Source organism: Spea bombifrons, chromosome 5 (genome assembly GCF_027358695.1).
Source record: "Spea bombifrons isolate aSpeBom1 chromosome 5, aSpeBom1.2.pri, whole genome shotgun sequence".
Lineage (NCBI taxonomy): Eukaryota > Metazoa > Chordata > Amphibia > Anura > Pelobatidae > Spea > Spea bombifrons.
Genome location: NC_071091.1, coordinates 13,464,825 through 13,487,233, shown reverse-complemented (window position 1 = coordinate 13,487,233; position 22,409 = coordinate 13,464,825). Strand labels below are relative to the sequence as shown.

At 36.2% G+C, this 22,409-nt stretch overlaps 1 protein-coding gene across 2 annotated transcripts in view; it reads left to right on the top strand.

Moving 5' to 3' along the window:
* PLXDC2 (plexin domain containing 2) overlaps window positions 1-22,409 on the top strand; it is a 286,125-nt gene that overhangs the window by 125,011 nt on the left and 138,705 nt on the right. For both annotated transcript variants that reach the window (XR_008354366.1, XM_053468192.1), the window contains exons 8-10: window positions 1,856-1,951; window positions 3,499-3,580; window positions 22,237-22,297. Coding sequence is in view for 1 of the 2 variants with exons in the window: in XM_053468192.1 (XP_053324167.1) it covers window positions 1,856-1,951; window positions 3,499-3,580; window positions 22,237-22,297 (239 nt within the window). In the remaining variant the exon portion in view is untranslated. The remainder of the gene's footprint in view (window positions 1-1,855; window positions 1,952-3,498; window positions 3,581-22,236; window positions 22,298-22,409) is intronic.

Genomic DNA, 22,409 nt, shown 5'->3' with positions numbered 1-22,409 from the left:
AATTTAACAAGAACACACATTTGTTCTGATTCACTGATAATAGTGATGACCTTTTCACCAACATTCCCTTTACAGACCATATTTAATAATGTTATTGGCATGTAGAAATAAAATATACTTATGGCAATATAGACATATTTAACAAAACAAAACACAAGGTATGCCACATTTTGATTCCTTACACATGGTTACTGTACGTAGACTCATTTGTAAATCTAGAAACTATACTGGGTTTTCATGTATTTTTTTTTTTTGATACACGGAAGCATGTATATTGCTACATGTACTGTTTATACAGTTATACTATATCTTTTATTCCAAATGATAATGTTTATTAAAATGTTTACAGCATTCCCTTTTCATTATTAAATGAGACCTTCTTGCTTTAAACCTAGTAAACCTAGTCATTCAGATCTAATTACACAAAGGATATATATTATCTTGAACCTGAAGAAGGTTTGTTACATAAAACAGCCCATTAACTTCTCCTGTCAAGGGTGAGTGACTTTTCTATACCCTTAACTAACAATGCATACATAAGATACGGTGTATATACATATATAAAGCTTAGCTAATGCTTCCATAATTCTCACAAGAGAACATAAAGAGAAATTTGAAGAAAAACCTAAAAAGACATAAGGTTTAAGGACACTTAAAAACACATATGACAGGCAAAACCAAATAACTGTGCAAATATATTTCAAGCAGAATGACAGATACCGGTAAGTCTCCAGAAATGAGTGTCTTCTTCGGCAATGGAAATGGTGGATATATGGGATGAGTCCAAAGTTATATAGATTGTTTTACTGTTACAGTCACCTCATGGAAATGGCGGATATATGGGATGAGTGCAAAGTTATATAGATTGTTTTACTGTTACAGTCACCTCATGGAAATGGCGGATATATGGGATGAGTCCAAAGTTATATAGATTGTTTTACTGTGACAGTGACCTCAAGCCTAATTCTTTTTCTGACACTGCCATTGAAGGTCCTGATGCATATTATAATTTCAGTTAATGTTAAAACAGGAAAGGCTCATTCCTGCTACACAGAACAGGAAATTTTACTTAACCGGAGTTCTGAGTATTTCAGAAACACATATTATGGTGTATCTAGTCAATATAGTCACAGAAGGAGCTGAAGCGGGTTAGGCATAAAATGTGATTCTGGAGCAAAGCTTGATAAATGGTCTTATCACCATAACAACAGAATAATGTAAAAGCCAGAATCATTTCTTAGGTTACCATGGTAATAAGACCACTTTTTAATCTTTGAAACAGAGTCAATTGTTTTTCATAATCCCTTACAGAACTATTAAAGCTTTCAGGATATCACATCCAAGATTCTTTTACTTGTTCTTAGCCAAAAAGTACTGAATAATCTCGAGTATGATGCACACTCATACAAGATTATCTGGAAAACATTACACATAGGTAATGTTACTTTAGAAGTGTGCATAATATCTATCCTTAAACACCTCAAAAATAGTATACCTGACATATCTATACTCTATGTTACTAACTCTACATACTGCATATTACCAAAACTTTTCTTCATATCTACAACTCAGCACTTTAATAAATAAGTTAAGAAAATGTGTTGCTGGAGGGACTCATTTTCCAAAATCTCATATATAACTTTTTTCATTGTCAAGTCAATAATATTTATACAAAGCGTATTTTCACTTTCTTGTGGATAGAAGAAGACGGAAAGCTATTTGAGTGCAGACTTATTCTAGAGAGATATTATATAACAGCCAGATCATGATTGATAGTTATTAAAATTATATTACATTAAAGAAATTACTTCGGTGAAGTTTACTACACTCTACACTCTTATTTTGTTTTTCTTAGATGTTCGCAGAAGAACAATCTTTGAATATCACAGAGTGGAGCTTGAAATGTCTCGGATTACTAACTACTCCGCTGTTGAGATGCTTCCGCTTCCAAGTGAGTGAAACGTTACATAGTACATGCTAATCAGTCAGGGGGGGACTGGCATCTTCTTGCTTGGGGGGCATGTCAAGCCAAATGGCCCCATCAGCCCCTTAACCCTCCTTGGTAACTAACCTGCACGCTACCACATTATTATTATTTGAGAACATTCATTGAGTATCTGGGAGTCCCTCTTGATGGCTGAATAAGAAGACGCTTCTCTGCCTATTTAAGAGGGGAACCATCATATGATCGTTCTATACTCTTCACATTGTTAGAGCCAATTCACATTGTTTGTCTATTGTGAACCTGCTGCACTAATTACCCACAGAAGTGGCTGTATATCACACTAATGCTAAAATCCACTCCATTAATGAATGACTTTGACAAGGGCCAAATTGTGATGGCTAGACAACTGGGTCAGAGCATCTCCAAAACTGCAGCTCTTGTGGGGTGTCTGCAGTGGCCAAGAAATTGGTCCAAGAAAGGAAAAGTGGTGACCTGGCAATAGGGTCATGAGTGGCCAAGGCTCATTGATGCATTCATGCTATCATACACTCCTTCTACCACATACACACTCTCATGCTTACATACCCTCCCTTTACCACATACACTTACACAGTCATGCACACACTTACATATACACTCTTTGATATATAAATACATATATACTCACTCCTTTACCTACTGGCATGTGTAAATATCTGTGGTAGTGTCAAAAAGTTTAATAACAAGTGTGGATAAGCACAGTATCTGTATGAAAAATAATACTTTCACCATTGCGAGACAGCAGCGACGCCTCATCACGTCACTAATTCATACTTAAAAAGATCATTGATCATTGATCATTGATTCAGTTAGCTTCAGAAATTAATTTATTGATGTGATTTGGTATAATAATTTGCAATTAAAGACTGCATTTATATTGTATCGTATAAGTAGAATTTATTTCTAATTTTTTTACGTCAAAACTGATAAAAAAAGATCTGCAATACAAGAATTCAACCAAGTTATATAAAAAAATGACGCTGTAATACATATATTAGGCTCTATACTTTCCTATTATAAAATGCTTAATCACACTTAAGTTAGATCAAGTGTGACATTTTACCATTATTATTAAAGAAAATGCAATAAAATATCATAAAAACCTACATTTTCCTGCCCACGTCCTATAATGTGCCATGGCTGTGGTGCAGTGGGCAGAAGCAGTTGTGGATGGCACAGGTGCAGTTTCAATGCACAATGTTGGATTCTCACGTCATACACTTAAAGTATAAAAAGGCAGCTGATTCCATTGAACGTAGGGGGTAGTCCAAACATTTTTTTTAACCTATTTAATTGAAGTTTCTGTAGAGTGATATTCATGTTCCAGTGATGGTGATTACCAAATACAAGCTGCAGCAACTAAACATCATATGTGTGTACTGGTCTTTTTTGTTATTTCTGGTCTTTCTAATGATTGCTTAAAACAGCAGTCAATACATGAAAAAGGATCCTCATTCTACAAATTAATGTACATTTTTATATTGAATTAATAAAATGTATTATTTTCTTCTCAGCTTGTCTCCAGTTTACCAGTTGTGGCTCGTGTGTCAAATCTCAGATTGGCTTTGACTGCAGTTGGTGCAATAATCTTCAAAGGTATAGTGAATGTGGCTTTCTTATGTATAAGTTGATACCTTCTATTAGCAGGAAAAATGCCTGGCTCCTGCTATCATGCAATGGGTCTATTTACTATGAACTTGAGTGTCCAGATGCGTTAGGGTTTACCTTGACTGATCAGACTTGTCTGAAGTTGTATGATCCTATAAACTAATACTTGTAAAATGACTCACATATTCACTAATATACATGGTGTTTTCAAGTGCCCACAACTTTCAAGTTTTGCAAGCTGCAGGCGAAGGCATGCAAGTGAAATGAAAACTCGCATGTCATCTTTAAAACTCATCAAAAAAAATACTAACAACAAAATCACCCTGAAGTTCATCATTATATAATAAAAGAAAAACATAACAAAATCTTGGGATTTGAATAAAGCTGTATCATAAGAAATAAATCAGTAAATTGTTTTCTATAATTGAAAACTGGGTGGTTCATTTGGTTCTTTTTTGCTGTCCCAATCTGATTCTATGATAATATGTGTTTTTATGTTAATATGTTAATAATTTGTTTGGGGGGACTGACTCAGTTTATTCATCCAGTGATAATCATAAATGGTCTTCACTTACTGTATTGTTTAACACCACTGAAAAATTACATATTTGCATAAACATGTATTGCATAATTTAGGTGAAAGACAGAGGAGAAACAGTTTTTTGTTCTTTCACCTCTATAACCGTTGTGGACAAAGCAGTACCTGGCTTTTATAGCTAAGATAACCAAAAATATGAGATACCCAGGCACTTTTTATCAGCAGCTATATATATACTAATGTTGCTGCTATTAACGTTTGGGTGTCAGACCAAAAATGTTTTTCCCAAATTATTCCTTAAAGCAGTTAATCATTTTACAGAGAGAATGATTCAAATTCACTGAATAAGGGAATAATTAAGCTTGAAAATATAACCAATCACCAGTACCAATTACACTGGTTGACGTGGAACAAAAAGTATTTGGTGTCTGCAATACACCAATTTAAATTTAAGTTAAAATGCAGTTTTGCGTCCTTAGAGCAATTTTTACAAAAACAAGGTAAACTACTAAAACACAGTGTTTCCATAGCAAAATCACATCCAATTTTAAGTCTCATAAAGTATATAACCTGCTGCTCAAGTGTTTTCATGAGATGCCTCACAGGGCCCACAAGCGGATGATAGGGAGAGAGAGGGAGATAGGAGAAATGAAAGAATACAGAAGGAGATGTGTACATGAGCTGACACTCCCCCTACTTTTTCACACTTTACTTGGTGTGCGAGAGACCCAGAGGGACTCAATAGTTTGACCCCATTGCATTGGGGAAGATGAGGATGTTATGGATGAGAAGAATTACTCAGGTGGCTAAAGTGTAGAGAAGATGCCCATGGTGGAGACTGAATAACTGAAGTGTGAGCATATCTGCTTCACTTTTCAAGGGAGTAAAATGAAAGTGTTCACCTGCACATAACAGACAGGCATGGCAAGAGGTAAAGGACATTGTGAATACGGTCACTCCTGTCAAAAGTACAGGTGAAGAGTAAGATGGTGCAGCTGGCAAGGCATCCGAGAGGTACAGGTAGAAGATGGCATGGTGTGTAAACTGAGTTATTTTTTCTAGAAAATTTGACTACAATGTTTTATTTGAACATATTGAATCACCAAAGTACAGATGTTTCAATTAACATAAAGTGTCACATGTTGCCATGTTTTACCTGGTTCTCGTTGCCTCCCCCATGCTTGAGGGTTTAATTTTAGACAGGTCAGTGAATTATAAACCATGTGTTAATCATCTCCATTAAAAACAAGCCTGGCAGGCAGAGCATGGGGGAGGCAACGAGAACCAGGTAAAACATGGCAACAACCATGATAATTACTACGTTATAAATCAATTAATCAATACTAGACTATAAATCAATATACTAGAGCATAAATCAAACTGTGTTTCTAGCTATCCGGAGAGAGCCTGATATTCCTTGATCATAATGTAGTGTTAACTATTAAGTGGAGTCATCATTGTATTCACTAATTTTAGAAGAAAAATAATCTTTATTGAATAGCAGTTTTAAGGTAAATATATTATGATGTGTTGCAATAATTGTATTGATACATTGTAAGTCTGCATCTAACATCTCCATTATATCTTAGAGACATCAAACTATCATTGATCGATTTAATTTTACTGTAGTAAGTTACAACATGCATTTTAGGAGAACTTTGAAGTATTTTGGACTTTCATCACTTTCTTAGATTTTAGCATTCCAAAAAGTATTCAGTTCTTTTCTTTTGAGTGAACCTAATTTTGTACACATACGATAAAGTTTAGCCAATAAATTCCTGCTGAGAATGCTGGCCAAAAGCTATTATTTTTTATCTGTACGCATTATAATGCAAAATCCAACTTTATTTCTACTCTTATCGGTTTTCTTCAAATATAATTAAAATAGGTATATTATGTAAGATGGGGTATGAAACATATCAGTGATGACAGAAGATAACTTAAATCTTATCTAGGTTTATCGAGCAGAAAATTACTCCACACCCAACACCACCAAATCCATTCCAAGTGCTCTTTTAATGTAACAAGATAATTTGTGTGCACAAACTGCATAATACTCTATGGGAATTTGCATTTAATAATGGAAGTTTTTATATGCAAGGCAACCTTCATGGAGAGTGGCAAAAAAGTTATAGCAAAAGTTAAATGAACAGAGTTCTGACTCAAACATTATATTTCAGTAATGACATTACTGAAAGTGGCTTTTTAAAAGTAGGACATTGTGATCTTCCGAAATGTGCTGTCAGCTTTAATAATAACAATAATAATGGATCTTATTTGATTTAACCAGCGTGTGCTGTATGATACATTTCATTAAGGTAGTTTAGTATTTTTACAGGGTCATGCATGCTACAAATGAGGACATATTAACGAAGGACACACCATTCAATAGGCTCATGACTCAGTATGCTTATGGTGGGCAAAAAATAATGTAAATAGTAATTTACCCCAGTCCTGCTCTGAATACTATATGTAGATGGTATGATATGGCCCGTGCAGTTCTAACTATCCTCAAAGTTATTTATAAAGTAACAAGAATGGACAAACAGGGAATCGCGTGTAACAATGACCTTGTGCTGGACATGCACTTGCTGTAGGGTGACCAAAATGTCCCCCCTACAATGATGTCAGAAGCCGCCTGTGCTCAGCAATAGGCGACCTCCGTACTTATAGCACGTTACTTTGCACACAAAATAATTGCTCCGGTGTCCCGAGAAGGCTTCTAGGATGCAAGGTAACATGTCAAAGAGTGCCACATGATCATGGGTAGGTGAGCAATCCTGTTAAACTTTCAGGACTTAACATAAGAATGTATTACTCGCATAAAGAATGCTTTATTAGGGGCAGAGTGTTTGGAGTTCCCCTTTAAACATGGATAGGATAGACATGACACCCATGAACATAAGACAAGGCAAAGGAAGCATATAAAATCTGAGGTCTTAGAGCAGGTAGAAAAATGGACAATAAATGACCGAAATGGTTCTTATTGGTAGACTAGTGATTTTTCTCATTTTCTTAAGTTTAGTACCCAGAAAGGACCCCAGAAAGTATCCTAGATTACTTTGCACATAATTACCCTATGGCATCTCACACATTAGAATGTATTGTAATAAACAGTAGCAGTGAGGATGCAAATGCCCTTACAAACTGTATTGTTTTAACCTCTTTTGGAAGTTGGAAATGTTAAGGGCCCTTAATCCAACACATCAAGAATTCATAAATATTTGAGAGGGTCATTTTTGCCATTAGCATTTGCATTTTAAATGGAAGTGCATCAGTTTTAAAGATGATCAATGATTAGCAGTGATCAGAGGTCACATCTTTGAATAAACATTACCATTAAGTCAAATAGGATTTTGACTTTTTTTAAAGAAAAAAATCTGCAAATTGTGCTACTTTTTTAACATAAATATCTCTGCATGGGTTATCAGATTATTCTTTGCAAGATAAAGGCCTTTTTGAACAGATGCAATTGTATTAACATAATGATTACCATTATACATATGCATGTAGAAAAACAAATCTAACCGGAAATAAGGGAATAAAGTGGACCGGTGGAATAATCGGTTATTTTGTATTAAGCATTAAGAATCGTATAGTAGGGAGAGACCTAGATTTTTTGTGTGGAGATAAGTAGGAGATAGACTGCAGATTATAGGAGGTGCAAAGCAGCTAATGCCAGAGTTAGATGGGCTTTTGCTTTCCCAGAAGGCTCTCAAATGGGCAATTTGGAAAATAATACCTTGCTGGGGCTTTGAAAAATAATAGGAACCCAACAGCCTTCATCTAACTCACTACAGATAAATTGTCTCCTCTCCTTGCCTTATGGTGTTCAGTGGAAAGTGTTTCTTCTTCTTGTGTGCATTGCAAAATAAGAATTCAGAACGTTACCTCTGAACATTTTACCCGGCACCTTCTATTTTTTTCTGAAATATCCAGTTTTTCTTAACATTTGTATGTTTTCTTGGTAATTTGAAAAAGTCCCCTGGGATCACATCATCAATTGGGTTCAAAGCATAGATTTTTCGCTGGCAAATGAAAACGGCTTATTCTTTCCTGTGTCAATAACATGACCAACGGAATACTAACAGCTTAGATGTTTATTACAAGAACTATGTATATTATGACCATAATGTTCATTAATGGCAGGGCCAGACTGGGAATGATGAGGCAGACTTGCGCTTTAAGGCCAGTGGCTGCCTAGTGACGTAAGTGTGGTTGGTATCCGGATATGCACCGCCACACGTTACGTTTTTGAGCTCACATAGCATGCGGCAGATGGGATGAGTATGGGGCGCCGTCGGCCACCAGCCCACCAGCCATTAGTCTGATGTGCCAGATGCCCACTCCAAGCCGGGATCAGTGCCATTTAAAATCCTTTACTTTCCTCCATGACAAGCTGCTGCTGACATGGTAAGATTATGGGTGCAACTACAATAAATATTAATGCAATCAAATGATAATGTAATGCATTTTGTTAGCTTCAAAAGTCTTCAAGCTAAATATAAAATCACATTGAAAAGAAACTGCACCGGCATCAAAAAACACTTTGAAATATTAAAAGAAGATCAGATTTACCAAAGATAATGGTTAAGTGAAGTTAAATAGACTGCATAAGTTCAAGACTATCTAGGTTTCTTCTTGAGGTCTTTTCATATACTAAGCCTTAAGAAGAGAACCACATAGTCTTGAAAGCTCCTATGATACTTCAGTTAGCCGATGAAGGTATCATCTTTACCAAATATGTTCTTTTTGAGTCTACTGCAAACACTCTAGAACTATGTACCTGCATAAAAAAAAACTGTTAAAAAAGGTCTGGAATCACAATTAATATTAATGAAAATGAGCTAAAAAACCTATAATCTTATAATCACTTAATAAACAAAATATTTTTGTTAGCTGCTCTTTAAATAAAGTAGATAGAAAATGCAGAAAAATATTTCAAGCTCCATTTTTATTTCTTAAATATATAAATATTGTATCACATCCAGTATGTATGGTCTGAAATAGTAGATTGCCTGTGTACCAGAATATTTTTCTTCTTTATCTTAAAAGCTCAGTTTTGCAACATAAGATATTTATTTCGTTTCTTGCAATCATTCAGAGTTGCTATATAAAATGAAATGGATACAGTATCTTATTTCTTATTTCCCATACCAAATACAAAAAATATATCTACCCTGTTATAATCAACCCTTGCAGATTGAGTCATCAATCTCTGATGTCATTCTAACTGCATTTTCCTGAAGTGTAAAGGTGAGCACTGCAGTGGTTTCATCATTTCTCAATATACCGAGGCATACTTTTAGCAATTATTATGCTTAAATAAATCTATTTTAGAGTATCTGGTTTTTCCCATATTTCTAATATTTTGTCTGTGGCTTTCAGCGTGTTTCCACATTGAGATAATAACTATGTTATTGTAAAAGAATATTTTTTTTCCAAAGCTAAAGAATGCATTAGTCTTAAAAGTATTATAAGTGAAAAGCAATTTCTGTCACACCATAAAAAGAACTGATTACATTAGGGAAAAAAACTTCTTTTTGGTTTAAAACAAAAGAATTACAGTGGAAATTACAGTGGAAGTGCGATATTATCTCAATCACATGCATTGTATCTTAACATTGATGTTTTCCTAGCATAAATGCTTTTGGCTGCTCCTTCACTGACCTCAATTGGAGTATTACTGAGCATACGCAAGAAGCGTCCACGTTTCCTAATGTTTCCTTGTATTAGTAGAGGTAGCCAGTGTGGGACGTAAATGAGGTGCAAGTCTAATGAAGTAACCCCAATAATTAAGCAATGCCCAAATTTTCATGCAAATAAAATGCATTGGAGAATCCAACGTCCTTCAAAAATGTTAGGATTAGGGTTTTTTTAAGTAATGTAAATGGAATGTATATAATATTAATGTGTCTGTCTTTTGAATGAGTGTATAGTAGACTGCATACATACTTAACTAGCTTACTTGGTTGTGCAGAGGACATCTAGGGGATGAAGTAGACTTGATTTTTTAAAGAGTTGGCCACAAATATCACAAGGTACTATTTAGGAAGGTGCAGAATATATGCTTAGGAACTGTTTCCTGATATATTCATACCTATTGTACTCTGATGAAAATATCTGTAAACTATTGTGCTTATTATCAGACCCAGACTGGCCATATGGCAAATCAGGATACTTTACTGCCACTTGCAAGTCAGAGGATATATATTTCGCTTGGGCTAAACTATGATTAACACAGCATAAGCGGACTTGGTTACTCATAGATGTTTAATTACAGGAACAAATTGATGTAGCATCTGTGTCATGAAAACCTACTAGCAGATTTCAATTTCATAATGAATGTTTAGGTCATATAGAAGCTGAATAATTGCAGATATAGCGGATCATAATGACATTAGCAATGTTTAGAAAAACAAGGCCAGATAAAGTGTTGGTTTAACAATCCATTTTATAGCACTGTTAGAAGGAAGCAACGCAATGAGCTAGACAAACAAGAACTGGAGGAATTGAGTCACTGTTGGATGTGCTTGAGAAGACCTCGTGGATTGACAATCCTTTTGCTTATGCTGCATAGTGGAAAAAAATAAATAGTAAAGTATTTACGAAAATTGTTCCGTACAAAACTGTCCTCAATGACATCAAATTGTTAGCTGTCCTGTTTTGTATTGAAAGAACGCATATACTAATTAACTAACTGCCATACTTGTGATAAATGAATCATTCACTGAGTGGCTTGAAGTGTTCTGATTTCAACGCCAAAAACACTCATTTAGTTGCATTGTTTTTTTTTTTTTACATGCAGTTTTTGGTCCAGGTGAAGCCTTTTTGTCTGTGAAATATATTTTTATGATCTGATTCTTACAAAACATACAACCTTACAATACATGTATAAGGTTGAAGTCATAAATTTGGGAGTTTGTAAACAATTGCTATAGGGTATGCAGATGTACCTGATTTTAAGGGACATTCCTCTGAAACTTCTAGTTCTGTTTCTTCTATTTCCAAACGAAATGTTGTTAAGCTTTAAAGTAAAATAAACGTAAATGCATTAAAACATATTTAAAATGTTATTTAATATCTTTACAACTCTGCATATGACCCTAAAGTAACATACAGTATCAGTGATGGTGAATTTGGTAAAGATAACATCCCATGTTAGAGTGGCATTGAGTGATGAGACATCACAGTGCCTCTGTTAATCAGATTAATATAATTCCCTGATGAGGCAAGAAAAATTAGTTGCAACTAGAAATATGCATAAAAAAATACCAGGGGTTTCTCTTAAAATTCTTAAATTGAGGTTAACATTATTTATGTTCATTAGTCCAGCGATACAGGTGCTTGAATTTGTGAGTTATTTATGGTAAAATATATAGTATCTACGTGTGCAAATGGCCCAAAACGAATTGGACGCATTTTTTTTTGGTTTTTGGCCCATTCGTTTTCAAATGAAAATTGGAAGTATTTTTAAATTCAGAAACAAAATTTGTTGTCAGATGCCCACATTCACGCTCATCACTCTTTCACATTATCATACTCTCATTCACAGGGCCCGCCCAGGGCAAAATGCCGCCTGGGGCGAATTTTAAAATGCCGCCCCCCCCTTCCCTTATCTACCCTTCCTCTCCCTCCGTCCCTCCTGCCCCCCCGCCCCCTTGTACTCACCTTTCAGCAGTCCTGCGGCGAGTCTCCCTGTTCGGTCTCGGTGCCGGCTTGTAATTCTGAGCGCCGGAAATCTTCCGGCACTCAGCATTACAAGCCGGCACCGAGAACGAACAGGGAGACTCGCCGCAGAGGAGAGAGAGAGGGGCCCCGAGCGGGTACTGACAGCTTGGTAAGCAAAAACCACTCGGCGCCCCTCTCTTTCGCTTTAAAAAAAAAGAAAAAAAAAAAGGGCTTGGGGCAGCGAAGTGCCGCCCCTTCAAAAGTGCCGCCTGGAGCGGTTGCCCCACTTGGCTCCATTGTCGGGCCGGCCCTGCTCATTCACTCTCTCTCACATTATCTGAATGTCTCCCGACTTGCTCTGGTGACCGCTTCCTCTTCTGTGTCTCACAGCTCCACTTTTTCTGTAGCGTCACTTTTGTGTTTTTTTCTCTTCTTTTTCCCATCTTCATTCTGTATATTTGCAGACAGGAACTCCCGGTGAACTTTTGCAAAATGGCAGCACTTCTGGTGAAATCGTCCAATCAGGCAAAGATGTAACTGGAAGCTCCGCCATCTTTGCGGAAGTTCACTGAAGTTATCTTCTGGCAAATAGCTTCTGGGCACACGCCTTCCCCCGATTTTCCAATCATGGGAGACGATGTGATATTATCTTTGTGAAAATGATGGACATCTGGAAGCTCGGTTAGTTTTGCACAAGTTCACCAGAGATCATGTTAGTGGAGATATTGACAAAGAAAGACGACAGAAGAAAAAAAAAGATGAGAGGACGCTAGAGAGGGTAACAGTGGGAATGGTCGGTGGAGAAGGTATGGAGACATTTAGAGTGCATGAGAGAGTAAATAAGAATGAGCATGAATGTGAATGACAGTATGAGAAAGTGAGAGTGAATGAGCCACAAAATTGAATGAAAATTCAGAGCTTTGTTTTCAGTCGTTTTGTGGGTGGCCTTGCCTCATTGTATGAATTGACAAAATATACAAACATTGTTAAAATCGCAATTTGCTTAAATCTAAATGCACAAGTCTAGTATCTATGTATATACATATTATATAGATACTATGTATAATATTTATTACAAAACAATTTCCCAATACCTAAATTGCGATTTCAATATATTTTTATGGATAAGTTTTTTTTTTTTATTCTGTTTAGAACCTAATTCCATTTATAATACAAAACCTAACACTCCTCACTAATTTCATGACAAAACCTTTTTAAATCTATCGCCACCTAACATTATTTACTTACATGGATGCCCTTTGCATCACTAAGCGAGTTCTTTAAATCTGTCAGCATAATGCATAAATTAAGCAAACATTGAAATCTGTCCTGAAATCATAATTGCAAACATGTGGGAAATGGCATTTAGTTTAATTAAACTGAATTTTAATCATAACCACATACAGTAGTTCTGCAAGAACAGCACAGAGCCTTTCACAGCTATAGGAAGCAGGAGAGATTGAAATTTTAACCGAGAGAACTGTGGACAGTCCGAAGGATATACATAATTCACTCCCTCGTATACACATGCATTCATACACATAAACAACTACATCACATGAAGACAGGGCCGGCCTTAGGGGTGTGCGACCTGTGCGACCGCACAGGGCGCCATGGTTGCAGGGGCGCCTGACCGGGACTTAGATTAAAGCATCGTTTTTTTTTTGTTTGTTTTTTTTTAAACTTTATTTAACATCATTGATGTTAAATAAAGTTTAAAAAAAAAAAACGATGCTTTAATCTAAGTCCCGGTCAGGGGCGCCGAGTGGTTGCTCGTGAAGTTCTCGACAACCGCTCGGCGCCCCTTACTCTCCGTGACTCCGTCGCGGTGCCAGCATCTCATGTTGAGCGCCGGACTATACCGGCTCTCAACATGAAATGCCGGCAGAGCGAGAAGACGGATGCCTCCCGCTCTTACCGCAGGACTCCGGCAACAAGGTAAGTGGGGGGGGGGGTAGTTTGAAGGGGCAGAGGGGGGGGTAGTTTGAAGGGGCAGAGGGGGGGTAGTTTGAAGGGGCAGAGGGGGGGGTAGTTTGAAGGGGCAGTGGGGGGGTAGTTTGAAGGGGCAGAGGGGGGGTAGTTTGAAGGGGCAGAGGGGAGGGGTAGTTTGAAGGGGTAGAGGGGAGGGGTAGTTTGAGGGGGGTAGTTTAAAGGGGCAGAGAGGGGGGGTAGTGAGGGGGGGCGCCAGAGGAGTAGTCCGCACAGGGCGCCACAACGCCTAAGGCCGGCTCTGCATGAAGATATGCTACGGGTGCTGACAACATCACGAATTCTAGCTTCTGATAACCATATATTTTTAAACAGGAACAGTCATTAAATTCACAGAAAAAAAATCTTTAAATTAAATTTGCATTTAAAAAAATCATCTTATGCCTTAGTGCTTGAATGAAAAAAAGGCTAATTTAAAATAATTCTTTTTCGATAGCTTACATATTTATAGTATTATTTCTATTTCATGATTTACCCACATTTGTACTAATTTGTCCAGGTATAATAAATGTAAGAAATGCAAACGTTTTTTAGTTCCTGCTAACTTAAGTTGATTTTACCCAGCCCTAAAGTTTTTATTAACCGCAGTGCCACTTGGTCGCTGATAGTGGGATGCGCACAGAATGTTCAACCCACACTACACCTTTGTTTAAACATGATGCACCGTAATTCATATAAAAGAGATATGCATGGTTAGCTTTTCCACTGATTTCAGTAGGAATGCTTCCATGCAGACCACAGAGAAGGAAGGCAACTGCAGCAGGGCTGCAGCTTCTGTGTCAGTTAAGTATTTTATTTGTTTTATTTTGTAAGAACGGGCACATCAGGGACATAATCTGCCCTTTGAATCTATTTTAACTAAAGCAAAGCTCAGTGCCAGCTCTGTTACATGAGGAGCCAGTTATGTCTACTCCAGCCTTCTTCCAGCAAAACAAGGTTATCTATAAACTATATTAGGTTTTTTTTTCTAAAAAAAATATTCTGATCAGTAGGATAACCTTTAAATTATTCCATAATACTTAAAGATCCTTGTGATATATTTGTACATCATAAATGCATAAAGTCTCTTTTACACATTTTAAGAATATTATTAATGCTTAAACATTTAACAGATGCTGTCACCCTTAGTGTAGTATACATGTCAGTCAAAATAATAGATCGTCCTTTTCTGGCAATGTCTCTTGTAAAGATCAGTAATGTTGAACATATGAAATGTCACCTCTAAAAGAAAAAGCATCCAAAAGTCATGCTGGCTACTGGCTCACAGATTAATACACCACTAAAGGCATTAAGGAAATTTGTTAAGACTAAAAGGCATTTTAATGGCATTGATATGATATTGTTTTAGTTCTTAAAGAGTATCTGTCAATGTTGCCAAACACTTTCGGCATGGTATAGAGCAGAAGGGTTAAGTATATAATTTTTTTAAAGAACAGAAGCCCCTAAGCACCCCAAGACAGGGCAAGATCCATCCACTATTCAAAGGGTCCAACCCATGAAAATATGTTTTCTTACTCCTTATAGACGTTCATTGAAGAAAAACGCCTGTGTGCATCGCATCCTCTGCTGATTATAATCTTATTCTGAATACAAATTAATTTGTGTATATGAATGAGTGTGTCAGGGTATATAATATAGGCTGAGTCCCATGACTCAAGTTATGTTTATTTATGAGTAGTTTTAATAAATATATTAAGTTCTGATAAATACAATGAATCAGATAGTTCCCCTTTAGTTTTCATAAAATCCACGATGCAAGGAACTGAAGTTAACAAAGAACTTATAAAACACTATGTTATTTTCTGTGCCTGTTTTTTTTTTACCATTTTCTTTCATGTAACCTTTTATTCATCACAACATAATGATCTTGTTCTTGCTTGCACATTTGGACATGTGCCACCGCTTCCCTTTGGATAAATGATCTCACTCCGGTTAATTTGTCAGGTATTCTTTAATCTTGATTTAACATGGTCATTATCTTGTCAAGCTTGGTCTGACTTTTCTCTATTCTGGGGTTACCTATTGAATGTTTCTGACTGTGCCAACCCATAATTCTGCATTCTCTGCGACACTATTCTTTACCGTATATTAATGAAATCTTTATTTTAAACTTCCACTCGGGTCAAAGATCTATTTATGAACTACTGGAAAACTGTAGAAGGCAAAAAAAACAAAGTTCCTTCCCTCACTAGGATGGCACTGACACTTAGCTCCAGAGGTGCAGCACATCGTTCTATCTACTGTCCAGTTTTCATGCCAGTATTTGCTGCTTGAAGGGACTGGACAGAGAGCTTCTACATTTAAATCAACAAGCGTGGTTTCTACTTTTTGCTATGGAGGTCTCATTAGACCACCTGGAACTCTTGCACGAGGCAGCACCAGAGCTGGCTGATGTTCCGTAAAGCCAGCATGTATCACAGGAGAAGTGTTCAGCCTAAGACATCTCCTGCAAGCCAAGGAGACAAATTTATTGTGGCGAAGAGGGAAATTTAAAAAAGAAATTCAGTTATCATATTCATTAAAGTGTATTAGAGTGGCCTTTGAAGTGAAATAGTTATATCAAGAGGTTTGTTGGAGACTTTTTTCATGTGCATGGTATGCACATCTCTATCCACGTATGTTTGCCCATGTGGAATATAAATCTTAGAAAAATATGGAAACTATTCTTTACCACCTTGAAATCATGATTATTTACTATAATTTTACAATCTTACTCCACAAGAACCCCTTTGCATCCAAATGTTCTGTTCTGTTGTTTCTAAGAATGAGTCCTGCAAGTCCATCTCGATTTTACATAGCAAATAATGATTTTGTCAGATTTGTATAGATTGTTGTGACGTTATATTTTATTCATAGAGTGCCAGTAGGGGAAATGGAAAATTAACAATAACACTAAAATTGGTAATATAAAAAATGATTGTGATCTTACTATCTATTAGGTTATTTGCCAACTTCCAGTAAGCTCCAGCACTGGATCAGCAAATGCTGCAAGCAGGAGTCTGAACCATGTGTGCATGGGTTGCAAGCATTCCCACTGGTTTTAATAAGAACGTTTTTCTGACACTGATTGGCTGCTTGAAGCGGCCAATCAGTGGCAACAAATGTCAGACCACAGAGGAGAAGGACAGCTTCTGTAGCAAAGATCCAACTTCTGTGTCTTTTTTTTGCTTTTTCATTTTGATAGAATGCTAGTATTCACATAGTACTTTAGAGCATACAGTCAAGACTACACCTTGAATCAGAATATAATTAGAAGTCAGAATTTTTCAAGCCAACCTAATAGCATTCTATCCATAAAACATATAGATATAGGAGTGGCAATAGATGTGTTCTATTTTGGACTTTGCTGAACGATACCACACAAAAGGTTACTGTACAAATTGACAGAAGTAGGCTTAGAGTAAAATGCATGTACTTGGATTTGAAACTGGCTAAAAGATAGAATGCAAAGAGTGGTTGTAAATGGATAATTTGTTTATTAATGATCGCCCATATAGCATATTACAAGTTATGGATATTAGATTAATAGGGACAGAACGTTGATCCAGGGATTTATTCTGATTGCCATATTTGGAGTCGGGAAGGAATTTTCCCCCTGGTATGGGGCAATTGGCATCTGCTTCATAAGGGGTTTTTGCCTTCCTCTGGATCAACACAGTAGGGACACAATATGTATATAGGTTGAACTTGATGGACTTTGGTCTTTTTTCAACCTTATGAACTATGTTACTATGTTACTATGTTAGCATTGAGAGACATGTCTCAGTAGTTGCTGAAATTACCTAAAATTAGGTTTGGTGTAATACACTCTTAACCTTGATATTGCGGAGAAACAGGGAAGGCAACAGAGGGCTGTCCCTGGAGTAGTCTTGCAGCAAGTAGTCAACAATAATTATACAATTTGTAAAACGAAAACATTTATTCATTTTGTATTGAGAGTTGCAGATAGTTGAAAGAGGCATTTCAGATATTTCTGCTGCCTTCTAAATGACTGAAATGTATATTGTCCTCTGCTGCCTTTGTATTGTCATTCTGGAAAGTAAACTTCTAATCCACGGATGAGACTGGCTTATCCAATCCTAACAAAATTTCACTGACAGTTATTGATTTCATTAGAGGTAATGGCTCCCTTTGGGAATCTGCAATAACTTTAAACAAATTCCAAATCAGTCTCCCAATGTCCTAAATGCAATTATCTTAGACAGGAACATTTGCACAATTTTAGTTAAGCAATACTAATGCTGTCATTGTTGGTTATTAAAAGAAGGGTCAAGTCCTTTTTTTATGTCGGGGGTCTATAAAGTAAGCAATGTGAGCGTTGTTTCTTTGGGAAATAGAGTAGAACCTACTATCTCACCTATTAGAATACCTGGGAACTCTCCGGGTTTCAACAGGAGGCTCCAGGTGAAATGCGCTTCTCCGGGTCACCGGGTCACTAAGGGGAGACTCAGAGTTGATGACTCCCCACTCCTTCATTAAACATAGCGTTTGACCGTCTAACATCAGTTAAACAGCCCACTAACATCAGCGGGACCTCCACCCCATCGCACAAGGGGGGTTCCTGGTAGCAAGAGCCACAAGGTTTCCAGGTATACCTATTAGCCAGTGGTCAATAAAAATCCTATTTTTTAAGTTGTGTGCGTATATATATATATATATATATATATATACATGTGTGTGTTAATGGTCTGGGAAAAACTTGGCCTATGATGTCACTGGTTTCATGAATAAATGAGACACAGGTATACTTTGGTTGTAGTTCATTCCTTCTGAGGATTTATACTTTATACTTTATAAATAATAATATAGACATGAAGACCACTGATATCCACACTCCTGAAATAATTTTAAAAAGCTAAAAAGCACATCTCTTTTCTTTTAATTATGGTTTTCATTGTAGTTTGAAATTTTAGTTCATTGTAGTAAAAAATATCTGATTTAAAAAAAAAATCTAATTAAAAATGTATTTCTCTTTAGCTGTGGTACTCAAAGCATAGCTCCCAAGAGTACCTATTTAAAAGGAATAGTCCCTCTTTTGGACCCAAATCCCCTTGCCCCCTTTTCCCCTGATATCTCTCTTTTGTGCTACCTTAGAAGGTTTATCGACTTTGTGTGCATGTAACCGTAAAAAAAAAAAATATAAAATAAAAATATATACATTTACTTTCAAATGCCTTGAGATATATAAAAATCTACCATTGAAATGTTGGGAGCTATGCTCAAAGGGTTAAGGGAAAATAATTCCTGTTTCAATATATCTTTTGGGCAACATGCTTTACTTTACAATTTAAGATATGCTGATGTTGCCATCATTAGTTGGTCTGAAAGGCATTTAACACTCCCTGCTGCTAATGTAAACATTCTTTCCAAATGGAAAGTTAATGCACACAAGGAGTGATTTGTCCTGCATTGTAAGCCACAATAAGACTTTGACACGTGGGTGTGGAAATTCATAAAAATATCTTAGCCGGTTTGCTGATTTCAGCTTCTAGTAAGCCAGAACGAATAAAGTAGGATTCTAGGAAGATCTAAAAAAAAAAAACAAGCGTAACCAGCATCCTTCTCAGTACTGGGGTTAAGATTTAGTGCTTACTGAATTGCAGGGATGAAATTTAGACACAACACTTACTATATTCCTTTTTTTTGTTAATTAAATATACTCTTTTTGACATATTACCATGTTATCATGTGATTCCTCTTGTCCATTAATTTGCCCACACAAATTCTATATTGGGTTTTTTCCATGTGTGCATAGATTGCAAGCATTCCCACAAATAAAAAAATAATAAATACAATATATAATAAATATAAACTAATAATAAATCAAATATTGTTTTAATAAAGCACCCTACCTTTACCTTAAATTCCCTACTCAGCTGCATAGTTATCGGCACCGATGGCCATACCGCAGGACTGTTCGACTGTTGTTAGCTATGAGTGAAAAGTAATATAATATGCGTTTTCTTCTTCCTTTTGTTTATTGAGGACTGTTAGTTTGAACAATGTATCCAAATGGTTAAAAATATACCTTAAACTTTGGTAATTGATGTGCCTTAAGTTCAATTGAAAGTTTATTGTTTTTCGTTGTCTTCTTAGAAACCAAATATGTACGCTTGCCGTGATTTCTCCTCGATCTTAAAGAAAAAGCAGGCCTTTTGACCTAATACAAACCTTTGGTGATTGCTTTACAGGAAACTATTACCGCTAGCTGGTACATTTTGCCTGATGCTACTATCCTTTTTGATTGCCTATCCCGAAACATGCATTTTCTCTCCAGTGACATCCATTCTTATTTGAATTCCCTAGGAATTCAAAGATGCTTCTTCTCTTTTAAAAAAAGGTACTTTGCCTCCATGTTGATATATATTTGGAAGGACACTTTTTTTTGTTTTTTGTAAAACCTTACAAATGAGCAAACCAATTAAAGCAAGACTTGGTTTTGTAGGAATCTCTTTTTTTCTGCAATCTAGTGTTATGTTATCCCAAACAGTACTAGTTGTTTCAGGGTTTCAAAGAATCGGTTCAATCGAGAGACGCTGTGCATACGAGATCCAAGTAAAAAAAACTATTTTTAATAAAACATAAAATATATTCTACTGATTGTGCTTTGTGGAAAACCTGACTTAACACACAAACCTTCAAAACAGTCAAGAAGATAGATTTGTTATAGAATACAGTGAAATTATATATTTGGATTAGTAGAAGCAATATTAAACACTCATCTACAGACACCAGACAAGCCAGAAATCTCATGGTACTGCCACAACCACAAGGGATTCTGGGTAGGCACATGCAAAGAAGGTCAACAATTATCACTCTATATCCATTTTATATGCAGATCCCTTGGGAGTAATTACCCACTGTACAGGACAGCCTTTAGACAAAACTCGGGTAAGAGGTGCAATAGCCTTAGCAGATAAGCCTTAGCAGATTTGTCATTATTATTTCTGCTATTATTAGTCAGTCCTGAAGTTTTAATCACAGAAAAACAATGCAGAAATCTTAAGAAAGCTTTGGCGGTTTCTGCCAAGAATTATAAATGAGGCAGAATCTTACATAACTAAATAATTGTTTCTAGGAAGAGCTTGTGCAGTCAACAGGTGTGATGTTTTTAACTCTGCATTAAAGTACAAAAGTCTTAAATTCAGCAGGGTAGGTGGAACAGCACGTCTAGTGCTATGCGTTTCCACAATTCAATGAAACTGAAATGTTACTTTTGGGATAAATAAGTAAAATAAAATCCATTTGTCAAGGGTGCAAATGTTGTCTCGTTGTATTGTTTTCTTTTTTGAGCAGATGTGTCCATCCCTGCCTGAGTTGGTTATTTCACACCCAATGAACAGTGAATTTTTAAATACAAATATCCCCAGAAACCTTTGTTTGGAATATATCTAGTCCATGGCAAATTTCTTGTATATACCCTGTTAGTTTAAATTTATTTGAATAATATTCCTTGGAAAGTTTATTTGGTTATATTTTTTCATTTGTAAGGAAGTTTATTCTACAACCCTAACAAATGATACACTGGTGCTTTGGAAGAATAATATGCAGCTTTGGACGATCCTTGGAATTAAATATTGCTTGTCTTATTTCATACGGTAACAGTATATTATTTAAGTGCATACAATCGAGACATTTCCAGCTCCTGAAATCCATACAAAGAAATGATTTATTGCTAAAAGATAACATTTCCCTGAAACAAATGATATTCTGAGTTTAGCCAACAGCCAAACAAGAATATCAGCGTAATTAGCATGAAAAGCACAGCAGTATCTGTCCATGGTCCTGATGGGTTATGAAAAGCAGAACAGTTGTACAACAGTCTGGTCGATGAACTTGACCCACATTTTACAAATTCCGCTAAAATTAATCTTGTGCATTAATCAAAGTGACAGAATGACTTCAGTGATTAGAGCCAAATACAGAAGAAAGTTTGCACATCTGTAATATTATTTGCGGTCAGATAAATATAATCTAAGAGGTTTACAGTTTCTGTGATGCCTTGGATTTTTCTGTTTCTTCCGATAGATTTCTCCACTGCCGAATAACAACACTTCTCTTTGTTAAATCCATTTTGTAGTTAAATGTTTATATAATCAAAAGTGTATTATTATATATACGATAATATGATTATTATCTCCTTGTTAGTTCAGTTGCCAGATTACCTTAATTGGTCTTCCCTCTTGTTGGTTCTTGTACTTTAGGGGTCTGTAGAAGGGAACTCTTCAGCTGCTGTTGAGCTACAACTCCCATGAGGCTTACTGGGAATAATGTTCTAGTTCTAGTTCAGCGGTATCTGGAGAGCGGCCTGCTGACATGTTAAATGATATATCGTCAAATGATGAGTTTACAAATATCTGCTGTGTAGCTCATTGCCCATGCCTTATGGGAAAAACAATTTGAAGATGGTCGGAATCAGTCATTTTGCCATTTCTCTTTCTTCAAGATGTTCCAGTGGATTTGACCGTCATCGACAAGACTGGGTAGAGAACGGATGCCCCGAGGAGGTACGAAAAGAACAGTTCATTTAACTAGGTTACAAGTGGGCAAGATAATTATGCATTATGATAATTTGCATATTGTAAATTAAACAAATTACAATGTCTTGAAATAATTTCC